This window comes from Euleptes europaea, chromosome 2 (assembly GCF_029931775.1).
Source record: "Euleptes europaea isolate rEulEur1 chromosome 2, rEulEur1.hap1, whole genome shotgun sequence".
Taxonomy (NCBI): Eukaryota; Metazoa; Chordata; class Lepidosauria; order Squamata; family Sphaerodactylidae; genus Euleptes; species Euleptes europaea.
In genome coordinates, this window is record NC_079313.1 from 6,696,517 (window position 1) to 6,715,748 (window position 19,232).

A 19,232-nucleotide genomic window follows, 5' to 3' on the forward strand; every position below is an offset into this window, starting at 1 on the left:
TCATGCCCAGCACGGCTGCATTTATGCGTGCATTTTTAAAAAATGTGCAGTGTCAGCAGCTCTGGTGCCGGGCCAGCAGGCCTCCAGGGTGCGCATATGTGTGTAAGAGAGAGAGAGAGAGACAGTGTGCACGCCCTCTAGATAGAACGGTGACACAGTGTCGAGCAGTGTGGGGTTTTGCATCCACTAAGTCCTCCCTTCACAAGACCGAGTGTGTCAAGATCCCCCGGCAACCGAAGGGGCTTCTGCCAGCGCTTCCGAGCTAAGCTGGTGTCTTCTGGATCGCCGCCGCCGCCGGAACCTCTTCAGTTCTAGCGGCGATGCTGTAGTAATAGGTGCGGATGAGGGTCTCCATGGTGACGAAATCTGGACGGTCTTCCCACCTGGGAGGAGAGGAAGGGTCCAGAAATGTAACAAAGAGGCGCCAACCGAAGCCTGCAGCTGCCGGTAGGTTTAGGCACAAAAATAACTCCTGCTGCGTTGCAGGAAAGAGACTCTGTAAAATGGAGGAGGGGCTTTTTCTGCCCTGTTTGGGGGGGGGGGCAGATATATATTTTTTCATGCCGATCTACAGTCTGCTGTTCTAAAAATTACGAGACTGATTCATCCCGACTTGTATCGGCATGGTTCCCCCTACTACTTGATGCTAAAAGCATACATAGCCAATAGCCTTTAATGCAGGGACGTTTCCCTGTGGTCACCCCCGCCAACTGCTTTGGGGCTTCTTTTTGATGATGCATGCCTTTTCCACCGATCAGAGGTCACTGGCTGAACCCTACGGTTGCCAACCTTCTGGTACTAGCTGGAGATCGCCTGCTATTACAACTGATCTCCAGCTGATAGAGATCGGTTCACCTGGAGAAAATGGCCGCTTCGGCAATTGGACTCTATGGCATTGAAGCCCCTCTCCTCCCCAAACCCCACCCTCCTCAGGCTCCACCCCCAAAACCTCCTGCCGGTGGCAAAGAGGGACCTGGGAACCCTATGTTGGGAGACTGCCAAAGGGCAAATCCCAAAGGGCCAACAGCCCTTTGCCTGTGGCTTACGGCTGGTGCTTTTGGACGAGCCAATAACTGGATCCCACGCAAGCCCAAGATTTCAGCGGTGAAGAGGGACCTGGCAACCCTACTCAACCCCCCCACCTCACACCCTTCACAGATTCCTCCGAGTTCAAGCCATTACCAAACCCAAAGAGAGGTGCAATTCGGTAGGACCATTGGAGGTGTGGGAGCTTTGTGGTCCAGATACTTTGGGGCACATCTAGGTGAGATTGGGGGGGAGGAGTTGAATCCCATGATACAAACACTCCCTGCAGAACCTGTCTGAAGCCCCCCCACACACACACACACTTACTTGAAGGTCCAGCACAGCTGCATTAGTTTGTACATCTCGGGAGGGCATTTGGGGGGGCAATCCATCCTCTTCCCTTCCTCAATGAAGGCAATGACCTCGGGACCTTTCATTTTCTGGGCAAGGAGAGACAATCTGGTGTCAGAATGCCCCGTACATAAGAAATGACATTGCTCAATTAGACCCCTTGAAGGCTCCATGTCCTCAACAGATGCTTCGCAGGAGGTAGGGTTGCCAACCTCCAGGTACTAGCTGGAGATCTCCTGGGATTACAACTGAACTCCAGCCGACAGAGAACAGTTCACCTGGAGGAAATGGCCGCTTTTGAATGTGCAGTGTATGGCATTATACCCCACTGAAGTCCCTCCTCTCCCCAAACCCCGACCTTCTCAAACCCTGCCCCCAAAACCTCCAGGATCAGAGGAGCATGCCTATTATCGTGGGTGCTGTGGAACACAGGCAGGATGGTGCTGCTGCAGCCGTCTTGTTTGGGGGCTTCCTAGAGGCACCTGGTTGGCCAATGTGTGAACAGACTGCTGGACTTGATGGGCCTTGGTCTGATCAAGCAGGGCTTTTCTTATATTCTTATGTTCCAGGTGTTTCCCAACCCGGAGCTGGCAACCCTAGAAGGAAGGCAACTGCTCTCCCCTGTGGGTTATACTAGGGTGGCCACCCTCCAGGTACTAGCTGGAGATCTCCTGCTATTACAACTGATCTCCAGCCGATAGAGATCAGTTTCCCTGGAGAAAATGGCTGCTTTGGCAATTGGACTCTATGGCATTGGAGTCCCTCCCCTCCCCAAACCCTGCCCTCCTCAGTCTCCGCCCCCAAAACTTCCCGCCGGTGGGGAAGAGGGACCTGGCAACCCTATAAACCATCCTGTTCAAGTTGAGCAAAGAAGGAATGGTAGCTGAAATCCTGGGACCAAACAAGAAAGATGGGGCGAGGCACTCATTGAAGCAAGGATGGCAACCAACTCACTCAGTGGTACCCACCTTGTAGGGTTTCTGGCCATAGGTGAACGCCTCCCACATGGTCACCCCATAGCTCCAGACGTCACCTTTGCTGGAAAACCTGCGAAACAGGATGCACTCCGGGGCATACCACTTCAGTGGCCATTTCCCAGTGGTCTTCGCCTGAGTTAAAAAACACAAGGACATCCATGAGTGCAGAGAGCTCGCACACATGCTGAGCGGCAAAGGAAGACCCTTTCCCATCCAAGTACTCAGCAGGGGCGACCTTGCTTAGCTTCCAAGTTCTGATGAATTCAGGCTAAGCTGGGGAAGAAGAAGTTCAGAGAAGAAGAAGACCCTTTCCCAACCAAGTACTCAGCAGGGGCGACCTTGCTTAGCTTCCAAGTTCTGATGAATTCAGGCCAAACTGGGAAAGACAAAGATGAAGACGAAGAAGACGACAACGAAGAAGACGATGAAGAAGATGACAACGAAGGAGAAGACGGTGAAGACGACGAAGATGAAGAAGACGACGAAGAAGAAGAAAAAGAGTGGGTTTTTATATGCCGGTTTTCTCTACCTTTTAAGGAGAATCAAACCGGCTTACAGTCTCCTTCCCTTTCTCTCCCCACAACAGGCACCTTGTGAGGTAGGCGGAGCTGAGAGAGTTTGGAGAGACCTGTGACTAGCCCAAGGTCACCCAGCTGGCTTCACATGGAGGAGTGGGGAAACCCGGTTCTCCAGATCAGCACCACTCCAAACCACCGCTCTTAACCACTACACCATACTGGTTCTCCTTGATCCTTGGAAACTCACCAGGTAGTAGCTGTCATCTGCTGCCAAAGCCTTCGAAAGCCCAAAGTCGCTGATCTTGGCATAGTGCTGATTGACGAGGAGGACGTTCCGGGCCGCCAGGTCCCGGTGGACGAAGTTCCTCTCTTCCAGATACTTCATGCCAATCGCCACCTGGTGCATCAGCTCCACCACGTTATTCACTGGCACCTCATCCCTGAGGCAGAGGAAAAGGAGAGTCACATTAATACATACAATAGAATCATAGAGTCGAAAGGGGCCATGCAGGCCATCTAGTCCAACCCCCTGCTTAATGCAGGATCAGCCGAGAAGAAGAAGAAGAAGAAGAAGAGGAAGAGGAAGAGGAAGAAGAGGAAGAAGAGTTGGTTTTTATATGTCGACTTTCTCTTACCACTTGTGGAAGACTCAAACCGGCTTACAATCACCTTCCCTTCCCCTCCCCACAAAAGACACCCTTTGCGGTAGGTGGGGCTGAGAGAGTGTAACAATTGAGTTTGACACCCCTGATCTAAGCTACAAGAGCCTGCCTTAGAATAAGACCAGCTAGGGCAGGGGTGTCAAATTCAATTGTTACGAGGTCATAAATGTCACTTGGTCGGCAGGGCCATGCCTCGCCAGCTCAGATTGAGAGTAGTGGGGGGTCGGTGGCTGCCTCGGCTCGTGGGCTGGTTAAGAGCTCTTAAGGGGACAAATCCGGCCCGTGGGCCTTATGTTTGACACCCCTGAGCTAGAGCGTGTATAGAGTGAGGGACAGGGGAAATGTGTGTTTGCACCTTTTTGTTTCCATTGCCTTTCATCAGTGCCAGGGAAGGGAAGCTAGGAGCACCAGCCCCCTTGGCAGCTAATTCCCAAAATGGCCAGTTGGTGGCAGCATACCAAAGGACAACTTTGAGAGAGAGAGAGAGAGAGAGAGAGAAATCCCCTCCGAGGGTCAGGTGGAGACTCGGGACAGTCTCTGATGCCCAGATGCCTCAGAGAGCAGGAACAGAGTGATGCTCGAGGATCAGCAGGGCTGTTCCACCATAGCCAGACACAAAAGAGAACTCAAAAATAAAGACTCACAGTCTCACAAGAAGTTCCAGAAATGGATAGGGTTGCCAACCTCCAGGTACTTAATATAAACCACAGCACTTAAGCTCCAAGAAATAACAATTTTACTACTATGTACAAATAACACAAATATTGTACTAAAAAATTAACAACAAAATTCAGCCATCCAGGTAAGTAATGTACATAAATATACTGATCTTGTTTTCCAGCATTATGGTGTCCGGTTGCTCCACCAGGGCACAGATGCAGTCCAAAATATTTTCAAAGTCCAGCAAAAATGAACGAACAAAAGTTTCGCTTTTCAGAACCCCTGAGGGTCGGCTAGTCATTGATTGAGGTCTGTGCACCCTTGTGAACTACATATGCAATACGCTTGATAATAAGGACAACTGAAGAAGCCTTTTCATTGCGAAACGTGCACAAATCCGGAAGTGTCGTTTTGTTCTTGTTGGACTTCGGGATACACATGAGGAATATGTGCATCTTGTGAAACTTTTGTTCGTTCATTTTTGCTGGACTTTGAAAATATTTTGGACATTGCATCTGTGCCCTGGTGGAGCAACCAGACACCATACTGCTGGAAAACAAGATCAGTATATTTATGTACATTACTTACCTGGATGGTTGAATTTTGTTGTTAATTTTTTAGTACAATATTTGTGTTATTTGTACATAGTAGTAAAATTGTTATTTCTTGGAACTTAAGTGCTGTGGTTTATATTAACTAACGTTTATTCAGCATACGTATCAATTGTTTAGTTATAACCTCCAGGTACTAGCTGGAGATCTCCTGCTATTACAACTGATCTCGAGCCAACAGAGATCAGATCACCTGGAGAAAATGGCTGCATTGGCAATTGGACTCTATGGCACTGAAGTCCCTCCCCAAACCCCGCCCTGCTCAGGTTCTTCCCCAAAAACCTCCCACTGGTGGCGAAGAGGGACCTGGCAACCCTAGAAATGGAGAAATGGCAAGATAAAATGGCAGAAGATGCAGGGCTGGCCAAACTGTACAACTCGGTGAAAGGCAGAACAATGGAAGAATTTCAGAAGAAATTGTCATTTTATTTTGATTATATAAAGTAAAAAAAGCAGAATTTAGTGAAGATGGGGGGAGGCATTATAATAAATATAAAAATAATAGTAATAACATTAAGGTAGTAGAAATATTGTATACATGAGGCAGTCAAATTTAGAGTAGTAAATGAAGTATAAAAGCGAAGTTTAGTAGGGTAAGAAGAACTGTGTTAAGTATCAAATACTAGTATTGTTTTGAGGGATAGCCTGGAAGGGATTAAGCACTAAGTATTAGTATTGCTCAGATAGCTAGCCCAGAAAGCAGTGGAAATATTGATAAAGGACTTAAGTAGATTACTGATTAAACAAATTACCAGTATGACCAATTCAAAACGAACTGAGCAACCAATTCAAAACGAACTCCCTAAAAAAATGGTTTACATCGTATGAATGTGAATGTTTGCGAATGGTTGATGTTTGTTTGTTTTGATGTTTTTTGGAAATTTTAAATAAAAAATTATTTTTTAAAAAATAAAGACTCGCAGGACTGGTTTGCGCAAGGGGGACATGAAAACGTGTGGGGGGGTGTCAGTTCAGAGGGACGGGGCCGTCACACTCAGAGTCGTCGCTGGCCAAACCAGAGAGCGGGAGACGCGCCATGGGATCAGCGTGATCGATCGTATCCGGCAGCGATGCCGGCTCACCTCTTGGAATGCAAGAACTTGTTGAGCGGCCCACCGGCCGCCATCTCCATGACCAGCATCAGCGCCTCGGCCTCGCAGACGCCGATCACCCGGACGATGTAGGGGTTGTCCAGCTGGTGCATGATGTAAGCCTCCGTCATCATGTCGTCCTTGGCCGCCTTCTCGTTCCCGCTTTTCAGCATCTTGATGGCCACGTCTATCTGCTTCCTGAAAAGTGGACATTTTGAGGGAGAATTAAACCGTGGCTGCGTACCACCGTTGGTTGGTTCACACGGGGGCTAGAGACTTATGAAGAGAGCCTGGGAGCGAAGGTGGTTAGGGTGTGGCACCGGGGGCTAGGGGGTGGAGGTTAGGGGGTGGCACCGGGGGTGGAGCCTAGTAGGACGCAGTGGAGGCTAGTGAGCGCTTGATGTGGGTTGGCATGTGTTGGGTCTGGGTCTATCTGTGCTTGGTGTTTCAGAGGCGGAGCCTAATGAACTTGGGGGGGTGGAGCTAACAATCGATTTTTGCTAGCCAAGCAGAAAGACTCCTTGAGTCTGCCCCTCTCCTGAGAATTTAATCCTGCATACCCTGAGAAAGAAGGTAAAATGAGAGAGAGGTATATGTGTCCCCACATCTGGTTCCTTTAAATTTCCTTCTTCCTTCCAGTTGCAGGTACTGTAAAGCTTGGGAGTGGCCAGAGGCACAAGCCAAAGGGCAAATCCCAAAGGGCCAAGAGCCCTTTGCCTGTGGCTCACGGCTGGTGCTTTTGGATGAGCCAATAACTGGATCCCAATTAAAGTCAACTTGGATTGCAAAATAAGTTCTTCAATAGAAAGCAACCACTATGGCAATTACATAAAGCAAACCAATGATATCAAAATAATTATAATACTGTATTAGTCTTTTGTTCCTTCACAAAGACTATTTACAAAATTTGTTAGGACCACTCAGACAGGCTTCCGGTAAATGTCCTGTTTCATATAACTTCATCAGTTAATGAATAATAGTCCATATACAATCAATAATAATCTTCTGTTTATCCCAAGCAAGCCCAAGTTTGTTGTTTGTTTTGTTGGTTTGCTTATACTGCGTTTTTCTTTTTGCTGTTACGAGCTGCTTTGGGTGCCTTTGGAGAGAAAAGTGGGGTACAATTATCTAAATACAGGCATGCATCTCTGCATGTCCACGGAGATAGAAACAAAATTAATGTAATAGGAGCAAACAAGGAAAGGGAGGAAGGGAAATCACTTACTTCCTCATTTTATAAACGCCTTTCCTGACGCACCCAAAGTTTCCCGCGCCCAGTTCAACCTCGTCCACGATCAGGTTGCTCCTTTTAAGAAACAGTTTCTTGTCCTTGAGCTCTTCGGGATCGCTGTAAGGGCTCTCGTAGCAGGACGTGTCCATAGGCAAGGTCCGCGTCTTGTTGCCGATGCCTGACCCATTCCCAAAAAGAAGGGGAAAGAGCAGTGGGGGGGGGGGAGAGAGTTAAAAAAAATACTTCCTTGCATGTCAGCATGGCCCGGCCTGACCAAGTGACATTTATGTCATATCTAGCCCTTGTAACAATTGAGTTCGACACCCCTGGGCTAGAGCAAAGCTTCTTAAACTGTGGGTCGTGACCCGATATGGGGTCGCATAACTGAATGTGGGAGTCACAAAAAATTTAGCAACAGTAAAAGGTTTCTTTATGATTTATTATCAGTAAATGTTCGATTTGTATACCTATTTTATATACCTATATACCCAGGGTCGCATAAAAACTTCTCGGCCGAAAAGGGGTCACAAGTGGAAAAGGTTTAAGAAGCCTTGGCTAGGGGGTTCTGGCTGTACACCTCCAGGTGTCTGTCTGCTTCACAAATTTCCCAACTCTTGGACCTCTTCACTGGGAAGCACCAATAAAAAGTCCTTTTCACCTGCTCCTGGCTGACTTTCAAATGCCTGAAAATCTTCAAAATAACCTCCCTTCCTATACTTTTAAAGTGCTCTTTCTCTAGTGTACCAAGTAGAGTTGCCTACCTCCAGGTAGGGTGGGGTTGCCAACCTCCCGGAACTAGCTGAAGATCTCCTGCTATTACAACTGATCTCCTGCTATTACTAGCTGGAGATCTCCTGCTATTACAACTGATCTCCAGCTGATAGAGGTCAGTTCCCCTGGAGAAAATAGCCGCTTTGGCAATTGGGCTCTATGGCACTGAAGTCCCTCCCCTCCTCAAACTTCCACCCCAAAAACCTCCTGCTGGTGGTGAAGAGGGACCTGGCAACCCTACCTCCAGGTGAGGCCTGGGCTTCTTCCAGAATGACAACTGATCTCCAGACTACGGAGATCAGTTCCCCTGGAGAAAATGGCTGCTTTGGATAGGGCTGCCAGGTCCCTCTTCACCTCTGGCGGGAGGTTTTGGGGGCAGAGGCTGAGGAGGGCAGGGTTTGGGGAGGGACTTCAATGCCATAGAGTCCAATAGCCAAAGCGGCCATTTTCTCCAGGTGATCTCTATCGGCTGGAGATCAGTTGTAATAGCAGGAGATCTCCAGCTAATACCTGGAGGTTATACAATCACTAAAGCACTACTGGCAAGAAAAACACTCACACTAGCACTCATATGCCAAGTGAATATATTCCAAGTAACACTAAAGCATTCCAAAATTGTTACATATGTGCAAAAAAGCAAATTGCAGTAGCAGTAAATTCCTATGTATCATTGATAGCAAAAAAGTACAAAGTTCATAGTTGCCAATATGGGCCTCCGGTTTGTCCTCCCATTTCGCAGCAGCTTCTTCAATGTGGGCAATTCTATGAAATATTTTCATGGAACATATGTTCCATTCAATGGTGTATAACCTCCTCTAACAGGTGACTCAGCAAGCCATCCACTGTTAGAGGAGGTTATACACCGTTGAATGGAACATATGTTCCATGAAAATATTTCATAGAATTGCCCACATTGAAGAAGCTGCTGCGAAATGGGAGGACATATTGGCAACTATGAACTTTGTACTTTTTTGCTATCAATGATACATAGGAATTTACTACTATTGCAATTTGCTTTTTGGCAACTATGAACTTTGCACTTTTTTGCTATCAATGATACATAGGAATTTACTACTACTGCAATTTGCTTTTTGGCACATATGTAACAATTTTGGAATGCTTTAGTGTTACTTGGAATATATTCACTTGGCTTATGAGTGCTAGTGTGAGTGTTTTTCTTGCCAGTAGTGCTTTAGTGATTGTATAACTACTTTGTTGAGCACTCAATAATTGTTTGATTGCAGTACCTGGAGGTTGGCAACCCTACTCATGCTTGCGTATTTGGAAAGGCCGTGGGGCTTTAGACACCCATGAAAACGCTGCAGTTTTCCAAACATCCTTTTCAAACTTTGCAGGGAGAAATCTTATAATGCCAAGATTGGTCACAAGGTAGAGGTAACACAATACGTGCCCAGTAACAAAGGTGATCTTCTGCATTATTAGAATTATCAGCCATTACAAAGCAGGCTCAGCTGTTCTCAGATCATTGAAATAATATTTCAATGCTTACTCACCTGTGGGATCAGGTGTGTAGCCGTCTGAATTTTGAGTTGTTAATCTCCTCGAAGCCTAGCGGGTTCCAAAAAAGAAGATAAAATGAAAACAGAATTTTATTCTGGGGGCGGGGAGAGGGGTGGATAAAATAGGATAGATTAGATAGATGTTAATTCATTGGCTTTTCACCAATCATTTCATCCAAAAATTTCCTCACCCAAATTTCTCACTAGATTTTGGAGTTCTGAACTACCTGGTCTTATTTCCAGTGTTTTAGGAATCCTTCATAGGTTTGATTTTTTGTATTTCTGATTTGTTTTCCCAGAGAAGAAGAGTTGGTTTTTATACCCCACTTTTCTCTACCATTAAGGAGTCGCCTCCCCTCCCCCTCCCCACAACAGACACCTTTTGAGGTAGGTGGGGCTGAGAGAGTTCGGAAGGAACTGTGACTAGGCCAAGGTCACCCAGCAGGCTTCATATGTAGGAGCGGGGAAACCAACCCAGTTCACCAGATTAGAGTCCGCTGTTCATGTGGAGGAGCGGGGAATCAAACTCAGTTCTCCAGATTACTCTGCTCTTAACCACTACACCACGCTGGTTCTCCAGAGAGAAAGCCTATCTGTTTGCTTCAGTTTTAATTTTCTTTCTTTAATTTTTGCATGAAGATTCATGTCCTTTCTGTGGAGCTTATTTATTTATGGTTTTAATTCTGCAAGCTGCCTCAAGAATATTTCCTCTCGAGGCACGGGATCCATATTTCAAATAAATAAATAAATAAACACATACATACATACATACATACATACATACATGCATAAATGCCCAGGAGCTCATCAAGAGCTCATTTCCTCCGGAGGTGGTGGGCTCTCCTTCCCTGGAGGTTTTAAAGCAGAGGCTAGATGGCCATCTGTCAGCAATGCTGATTCTATGACCTTAAGCAGATGATGAGAGGGAGGGCATCTTGGCCACCTTCTGGGCATGGAGTAGGGGTCACTGGGGGTGTGAGCAGGGGAGGTAGTTGTGAATTTCCTGCATTGTACAGGGGGTTGGACTAGATGACCCTGGTGGTCCCTTCCAACTCAATGATTCTCTGATTCTAAGATGGCTAAGGGACAATGCTCATGTGTCCATCAGTGCTGTAGTGGAGAGGGAGATGCAAATGAGCGGAAGAATCTGAAAACTGCAGCAAAGTAGGCTCCAATTCTAGAATTAAGGCTAGAAATTCTCCTGCTGAAAATGAAAGTAAGGAAGAGAGGCAGGTGGAACCGAGTTCGATCTTCCCAAAGAGAGACATGCACTGTGGAATTCAACTGTCAGGAGGAGGGACAGGCAGCAAAGAGTTCTTGCTTCCAGAAGATAGACAGGCAGTACACAGTTTAAACTTCTGTAAAGAGAGACAGGCAGCATGGAGTTAGAACTTCCGCAATATAGAAAAGCATCATGGTGTTTGAGTTTCCGCTAAAGAGACAGGCAGCGCAGAGTTTGAACTTCCGCAAGAGAGACAGGCCAGCACGGATTTTGATCTTCCTCAAGAGAAACGGACAGTATGGAGTTCAGACTTCAAGAAAAGACAAATGCAGTACAGAGTCCAAACTTCTGCAAGAGAGACAGGCAGAGCGGATTCCGATCTTCCATAAGACAGACAGGCAGTATGGAGTTCAGACTTCAAGAAGAGAGACAGGCAGCACAGGGTCCAAACTTCTGCAAGAAAGACAGGCAGTGAGAAGTTTGAACTTCTGCAAGAGAGACAGGCAGCGCAGATTCCGATCTTCCACAAGACAAACAGGCAGCATGGAGTTCGAACTTCCAGAAGATAGACAGGCAGTACACAGTTTAAACTTCTGTAAAGAGAGACAGGCAGCATGGAGTTAGAACTTCCACAATATAGAAAAGCATCATGGTGTTTGAGTTTCCGCAAAAGAGACAGGCAGCGCAGAGTTTGAACTTCCGCAAGAGAAACGGACAGTATGGAGTTCAGACTTCAAGAAGAGACAAAGGCAGTACAGAGTCCAAACTTCTGCAAGAGAGACAGGCAGCGCGGATTCCGATCTTCCATAAGACAGACAGGCAGTATCGAGTTCGAACCTCCGGAAGAGACATAGGCAGTACAGAGTCCAAACTTCTGCAAGAGAGACAGGCAGAGCGGATTCCGATCTTCCATAAGACAGACAGGCAGTATGGAGTTCAGACTTCAAGAAGAGAGACAGGCAGCACAGGGTCCAAACTTCTGCAAGAGAGACAGGCAGTGAGAAGTTTGAACTTCTGCAAGAGAGACAGGCAGCGCAGATTCCGATCTTCCACAAGACAAACAGGCAGCATGGAGTTCGAACTTCCAGAAGATAGACAGGCAGTACACAGTTTAAACTTCTGTAAAGAGAGACAGGCAGCATGGAGTTAGAACTTCCACAATATAGAAAAGCATCATGGTGTTTGAGTTTCCGCAAAAGAGACAGGCAGCGCAGAGTTTGAACTTCCGCAAGAGAGGCCAGCACGGATTTTGATCTTCCTCAAGAGAAACGGACAGTATGGAGTTCAGACTTCAAGAAGAGACAAAGGCAGTACAGAGTCCAAACTTCTGCAAGAGAGACAGGCAGCGCGGATTCCTATCTTCCATAAGACAGACAGGCAGTATCGAGTTCGAACCTCCGGAAGAGACATAGGCAGTACAGAGTCCAAACTTCTGCAAGAGAGACAGGCAGAGCGGATTCCGATCTTCCATAAGACAGACAGGCAGTATGGAGTTCAGACTTCAAGAAGAGACAAAGGCAGTACAGAGTCCAAACTTCTGCAAGAGAGACAGGCAGCACGGATTCCGATAGTCCACAAGACAGACAGGGTGTATGAAGTTCAAACTTCCAGAAGAGAGACAGGCAGCACAGGGTCCAAACTTCTGCAAGAGAGACAGGCAGTGAGAAGTTTGAACTTCTGCAAGAGAGACAGGCAGCGCAGATTCCGATCTTCCACAAGACAGACAGGCAGCATGGAGTTCGAACTTCCTGAAGTGAGACAGGCAGCACAGGGTGAAGGGCAAATTCTTCCAGGATTCCTGTCCCTTTGAGACTGGTCACAACACAGCAATCCAACAGGTTTTCTCGGTGGCTCGTTTCTTTAGCAGGGCCTCCAAGTCCTAACGCCTCCCTTGCAAAGAGGGACTTTGCTGGCACAGCTGTGGGGTCAGAAATATCCAAAAATTGAAAGGTCATGACCACACTTACCATTGCAGAAGGATGAGTAGGTGGGACTGGTGCTGCTGATGCAAGAAATTGGGGTAGGGGGGAGAGAAATAAGATTACTCAATATAAAAGGGGCTGACCGAGGTTGGCCTAGCTCAGAATCCTGTTTTCAGCAATGGGCAGAAGCTGTTGGGAATGGTGGTCCTTCCCTGTGCATCTGGAATTATGAGGTATATGACCTCTGGGCATGGAGATTCCATGGAGGCTGCAGCCACATCTTGTGGCAGTGAGTCCCACAGGTTAAGTACCCAGAGTGCGAAGGACTTCAGTTTGTCTGTCATAAACCTACTGAAAGCTAGTGCTACGAAAGAGAGGGGGGAAATTCACTTTCACCACTCCACACATAGTTAGGGTTGCCAGCTCTGGGTTGGGAAATACCCGGAGATTTTCAGGGCGGAGCCTGAGGAGGGTGGGGTTTGGGGAGGGGAGACACTCCAAAGTGGCCATTTTCTCCAGGTGAACAGATCTCTATTGGCTGGAGTTTGGTTGAAATAGTAAGAGATCTCCAGCTAGTACCTGGAGGAATGAGAGGAAACAGTCAAGAACGCAGTAATGTCTTCATTCCTTAACCAACGCGAGAGCAGGTCGCTGAACAGCTAGCGTGTAAGTAATATGTATTTATGTAAATATATATTTGCGTCTTCTTATTTTTCTAATACTTGTATTATCAAGTTATAGAAGAAGTTTGACAATGTTTTTTAGCTTGGTATATGTAACAGCTAAATGTACAAGGCAAATTTCCCTATATGCCTAATGCCTTTCATTCTGTACATTTGTACTATTTTGTCATTATTATTATTATTATTATTTCATAATTATAGTGGTTCCTGAAGAAGGCCTAAATAGGCCGAAACAGGGTGACAACCGGACCCCTGTCAAGCAAGGACCGCACCCCAATATATATATACAGGGGAAGAAAGGAACCTCAAAGTTACGAACATTAAGAGCCACTTATACAAGACGTCAACGTGCGCTATTTTAGGTGGTGCTCTATTGTTCAACTCACCGTCAATGTTAACGGTCCAAAATATCTGTAACTCTGTGACTTATTTTGGGACAACAATGTATGTTCCCAACAACATGATATGAATGTCAATATCATTTTTGTTTATTCTGTGGTTGCTATTTATGCACATTAATATACTATAGGCTTTACAAAACTGCTGGTCTATTTCTGCTAATTCCATACAGCAGGCTAACATTCTGTTTACTAAGTACCTGGAGGTTGGCAACCCTACACATAGGCCATTTATTCATGGTAATTAGCAGTGCGTTCCAGGCTGAATTGAAGAATCCTCCTTAAGGAACCATGCAAAAACAACAGCGGCGCGTTAGCTACGCACACGCTAATGACTATGCTAACAGGAACAAAGGAGCAGGCGAGTGGTGGGGGTGGAATTTCTCCTTTTGCGTCGGGACTCTGAAGAGGCATTTTTAAAGTCGCATTTTAAAAAAGAGCTTTGAGTGAGCATCAAAATTGACCATGCAAAAATGGCCATAGTGTTGGATCCTCCGAATCATTTCCGCTAACGGAAGACATTTCTCCAAGCGGAACAGAACTTCCCTGGCTCCCTGCTTCCACTGCAACTAGGGTTGCCAGGTCCCTCTTCACTATTGGTGGGAGATTTTGGGGGTGGAGCCTGAGGAGGGCAGGGTTTGGAGAGGGGAGGGACTTCAATGCCATAGAGTCCAATGGCCAAAGCGGCCATTTTCTCCAGGTGAACTGATCTCTGTCGGCTGGAGATCAGTTGTAATAGCAGGAGATCTCCAGCTAATACCTGGAGGTTGGCAACCCTAACTTCAACCCACTGATGTCTACCAAATGCTGCTCCTGGCCAGGAGAGGAGAAGGAGAAGAGTTGCATTTTATATATGCCGACTTTCTCTACCACTTAAGGAAGAATCAAACCAGCTTAGAATCACCTTCCCTTTCCCTCCCTACAACAGACACCCTGTGAGGTAGGTGGGGCTGAGAGAGAGCTGTGTCTAGCCCAAGGTCACCCAGCTGGCTTCATGTGGAGGAGGGGGGGAAACCAACCAGGTATACCAGATTAGCCTCCGCCACTCATGTGGAGGAGTGGGGAATCAAACCCGGTTCTCCAGCTTAGAGTCCGCTGCTCCAAACCACCGCTCTTAGCCACTAAGCCACACTGGAGGAAACCCCCCTCCCAAGAGCAGCATAAGGGTTGAATCAGATGACTGCGGCAGGGTAGCGGAATCAACACACTCACCCCTTCCATTAGTGGAAATGATCAATAGCATCCAAATTGTGATTTTCTATGCCTCTTTCATATCCCCTCACCTTAGTCTCTTTCTTCTCAACTAAAAAACGCAATCATTTAGTTCCTCCAGGGCACTTTTCTACATCTTTCCTGGACAAGGGCCTAGGCCAGGGGTGGGGAACCTCAGGCCCGGGGGGCGTATGCGGCCCCCGAGGACATTTTTTGTGGCCCTCGGGAGCTCCGGGAATCCTGCCGCGGAGCTCTGAGGGGGGGGGAGTGCACGGAGACTGGGACCCGGTTGCTTGGTGCTCCGTGCGCTGCCGGGTGTGTGTGTGTGGGCAGGGAAGGTGGGGTGGCTGGGGCCCGGTCGCGCAGGCCGGCATGCGCGGGTGTGTGTGTGTGGGGGGGAGGCTTTTCTCTCTTCCTCTTTTTCTGTCACTCTTTCTCCTTTCTCTCCCTCTCTTCCTCCCTCTTTTTCTGTCTCTTTCTTTGTCTCCCTCCGTCCTTTTTTTCTTTCCCTCCATCCTTTTCTTTCTTTCTCCCCCTCTCTCCATTTCTTTCTCCCTTTCTCTCTCTTTCTCCCTCCCTCCCTTTCCCTCTTTCTCTGTTTTCCTTCCTCCCTTTCTCCCTTGCCAATCGACTGTGGGCTGCGCCTCGTTTTCTGGGCCCACCGCTGGCTGCCCTCCCACCTGGGAGGGGGGAGTGAGGGCGCCATGCAGGCCTTCTATGGGTGGCCTCCCCTGGGGTTGCCAACCTCCAGGTGGTGGCTGGAGACCTGGCAACCCTAGCCTCTCCCCCCCACGGGAGATCTACACCTGGTATGGCCCCCGAAAGTTGTCATAAATGTGCAAATGGCCCTTGGCAGGAAAAAGGTTCCCCACCCCTGGCCTAGGCGGATCTCTCTATTGAGACATGCGTAACTAGACGTGAACAAGACCTTTTGGAGATGGTTCTCGGGGAGATTTGCAGATTTCCCCCTTCCCCGCGCATTTCCCAAGAGGGAAAGGGAACTCACCTGTTGACATAGAAGGGTTTGGGGTGGACTCCTTCAAGTAGTAGATCAGACCATCTGGTTTGAGTTTTAAATATTCGATCAGCTGCCGAAAGAGATGTGGGGAGTAAAGGAAGATCAGACAGGTGAAGGAAAGTGGACCTGGGAGTTTATTACCAGTATTTTTTGACAGTGTTTAGACGGGCAAAGCCTGAAAAGCCTCAACAAAATATAAACCAGTGCTCCAAGCTATCACTCTGATGACTGCAACTAGATTCAAATATTCCCTCTCTCTTTTTCTAAAAAACTGTTTATATTTTTTTAATGGGTTCGGTTCTCTCCTTTTTTCTATTCATTTTGCTAATTTGTTTGTACTGTGTATTATTAGCATAGGACAGTGCTTCTAAAAACCCAATTTATATTTTGAATGTAGGGTTGCCAACCTCCAGGTGGTGGCTGGAGATCTCCCGCTATTACAACTGATCTCCAGCCGATAGAGACAGTTTGCCTGGAGAAAATTGCTACTTTGGCAATTGGACTCTATGGCGCTGAAATCCTTCCCCTCTCCAAACTCCCCCCCTCAGGCTCCACCCCCAAAATCTCCAGGTATTTCCCAACCCGCAGCTGGCAACCCTATTTGAATTTATGCCATTTATGTGCATGTACCTGGAGTATGATTCTGATTTACTGGTGATTTTACATCATTCTCCTCTCCTCCATTTTATCCTCATTACAACAACCCTGTGAGGTAGGTTAGGCTAAGAGTGGGTGACTGGCCCAAGGTCATCCAGTGAACTTCCATGGCGGAATGAGGATTTGAACCTGGGTCTCCCAGATCCTAGTCTGACGCTCTAATCACTGTTTGTCCTACAGCAGCTGGTGCCCAGAGGTAGACTGCCTCTGAACGTGGATGCTCCACTGAACCACAGAACACCTGGAAAGGCTGACAGCCCCCTACAGAGATGCACACGCAGCTGGCGCCCACCTGCCAGAGCGTATCAAACTTTGTTCCATCTTCAATGGAGTATTTCCCGGCTTTGTCTTGGTTGATCCGGTAGTGATAAACGGTCTTCCCGTAGGTGAGGGACAAAGCATACGAATTCTTCTCCTTGCTTTCTCTCAGTCTGCATGGAAGTAGGAGAAGAAGAGTTTCTCTACCTTTTAAGAAGAATCAAACCGGCTTACAATCGCCTTCCCTTCCCCTCCCCACAACAGACACCTTGTGAGGGCGGTGGGGCTGAGAGAGTTCGGAGAGAACTGTGACTAGCCCGAGGTCACCCAGCTGGCTTCATGTGGAGGATTGGGGGAAACCAACCAGTCTTCAAGGGCAGTCCCTCCTAAAGCCCATTTGTAGTAGCCAATCCTCGAGTTTCCAAAAGGGTTGTTGTGTATATTGGATCCAAGATAACCAGGTCCCAACACAAATGACAACAGGACATTGAGAGCAATTTTGTTCTCCCTTCATGGTGATAATGCAAGGCACTTACAAGAATTTCCCATCAGGTTGTGCTCCAGAATACAGCCTGCTTTCCGCTTGCTCCCGGGAGATGGAGCCGTGATACCATGGCATCTTTTCATGGGCAGTGGTAGCAATGAGCTTCTCTACCTGTGGGGCCTGGCTTATGATGGCCTGTTCCAGGGCATCTCCCTAGAAAAGAGTGGAAAAAATTATTTTATGTTTCCAACAATTATCCCCAGTAGCTTCACACAAAATTTAGTGGCAGGCTAAATATTATTCAGAAAATTAATTTAGAAAATGTATATTTCGCCTCTCCAGACACCTGCTCAAAGTGGCTTATGGTGGTTTTCTTTCAACCTACCATACCTGCTCTTGCTAAATTGGGTATTGGACCAGGGATTAGGAGGTTTGGAAGAAGAAGGAGGAGGAGGAGTTGGAGGAGTTGGTTTTTATATGCTGACTTTCTTTACCACTTAAGGAAGAATCAAACCGGCTTACAATCACCTTCCCTTCCCCTCCCCACAACAGACACCTTGTGAGGTTGGTGGGGCTGAGAGAGTTAGGAGAGAACTGTGACTAGCCCGAGGTCACCCAGCTGGCTTCATGTGGAGGAGTGGGGAAACCAACCCGGTTCACCAGATTAGAGTCCGCCGCTCATGTGGAGGAGGGGGGAATCAGACCCGGTTCTCCAGATTAGAGCAGCCATTTTCTCCAGGTGAACTGATCTCTGTCATCTGGAGATCAGTTATAATCCCAGAAGATCTCCAGCTACCACCTGCAGGTTGGCATTGCAACCCTATCTAGCCACTATCCAGAGGCTGGCAACCCTGAGAGAGAGAAATCCATGGAAAGTAAGGATGCCAACCTCCAGGTACGAGCTGGAGATCTCCTGCTATTACCACTGATCTCCAGCCGATAGAGATCAGTTCACCTGGAGTAAATGGCCACTTTGGCAATTGGAATCTATGGCATTGAAGTCCCTCCCCTCCCCAAACCCCGCCCTCCTCAGGCTCCGCCCCCAAAATCTCCCGCCAGTGGTGAAGAGGGACCTGGCAACCCGAACGAAGAGCTTTGAAAGGGAAGATGAGGAGTTTGTACTGGATTTGGGGGCAGGCCGGAAGCCAGTGTTGGGATTCAGGCTCCCACCCTCCTGGCGATCCCTTTGCCAGCTACCTTTTCCATACCTCCAGGCTCCATGTCTGCTGGATGTATTCCCGCACCATGTTGTCCCGGATGTTGTCAAAGATCCCGGGCTGGGGCTCCACGCCACTAGGGCGGTTGCACGGTTTCCGGAGCGTGGAGCAGAGTCCGTCGGCGTCTTTGGAATAGAACTCACACAGCTCCTCCGGGCCACAGTGGGCTTTGCCCCCGGCGATGGCGTAGGTGCCGTTCATCTGGCGCTCGATGGGGTAATGGTAGAACTGGAGGTTGTGCACCAGGGACAGGACGTAGCCACCCAGGCTCCGGAGGCACTGGCGTAGCAAAAAGAGGCCGTCGGTCATCCCGGCCAGTTTGAGGTACTCCTCGGCGTCCGAGCGGGAGATGCTCCCATAGTAGAACGGGAGGTGAGCGGCGGGATTCGGCATCTCAAGAGACTGGCTGGTGACCCCAAATCAATGCTCATAGGGAAGTCTAGGAAACAGACACAATCCTTTTAAACAACATCTGGGGAAGCTGAGGAATAGGGTTGCCAACTGCCAGGTTGTGGAAAGAACAAAACTGCATTATGCCCAAATGATATCAAAAATACAATCCTATACTATGCAAAAATCTTTATCATTCAACCACAATAATGAAAGCAGACATGCAAAAATATGCTTATCAGATCTACAAAAACATGAATAAGACAATGCAGAATAGTGAAAACTCACATACAATCCCATCAAATAAGTGAAAGGTCTATTACATCAATATGCCAGAATCCCAATACAGTATA

General features: G+C 47.7%; 1 protein-coding gene across 1 annotated transcript; it reads right to left on the minus strand.

Moving 5' to 3' along the window:
• Positions 1-262: 262 nt before the first annotated feature.
• On the minus strand, positions 263-18,882 carry LOC130494042 (tyrosine-protein kinase ZAP-70). Its single transcript, XM_056867674.1, has 13 exons — positions 18,481-18,882; positions 17,325-17,485; positions 16,823-16,961; positions 15,870-15,943; positions 15,518-15,528; positions 12,614-12,642; positions 9,413-9,467; positions 7,122-7,305; positions 5,888-6,094; positions 3,120-3,312; positions 2,346-2,486; positions 1,354-1,466; positions 263-383 (listed from the first exon to the last, which is right to left on the minus strand). Exons 1-13 carry the CDS (start codon positions 18,880-18,882, stop codon positions 263-265), a joined length of 1,830 nt encoding a protein of 609 aa, XP_056723652.1.
• Between the last annotated feature and the right edge of the window lie 350 nt (positions 18,883-19,232).

Bases quoted from the DNA above. Each gene is read 5' to 3' on its own strand.
- LOC130494042 (XM_056867674.1), bottom strand. From the start codon at position 18,882: ATGCCGAATCCCGCCGCTCACCTCCCGTTCTACTATGGGAGCATCTCC. The intron at 9,468-12,613 runs GCAATGGTAAGT...GGAACCCGCTAG, and splicing joins TCCCACCTACTCATCCTTCT to GCTTCGAGGAGATTAACAAC. The intron at 7,306-9,412 runs GTGAGTAAGCAT...GGAATGGGTCAG, and splicing joins CTACACACCTGATCCCACAG to GCATCGGCAACAAGACGCGG.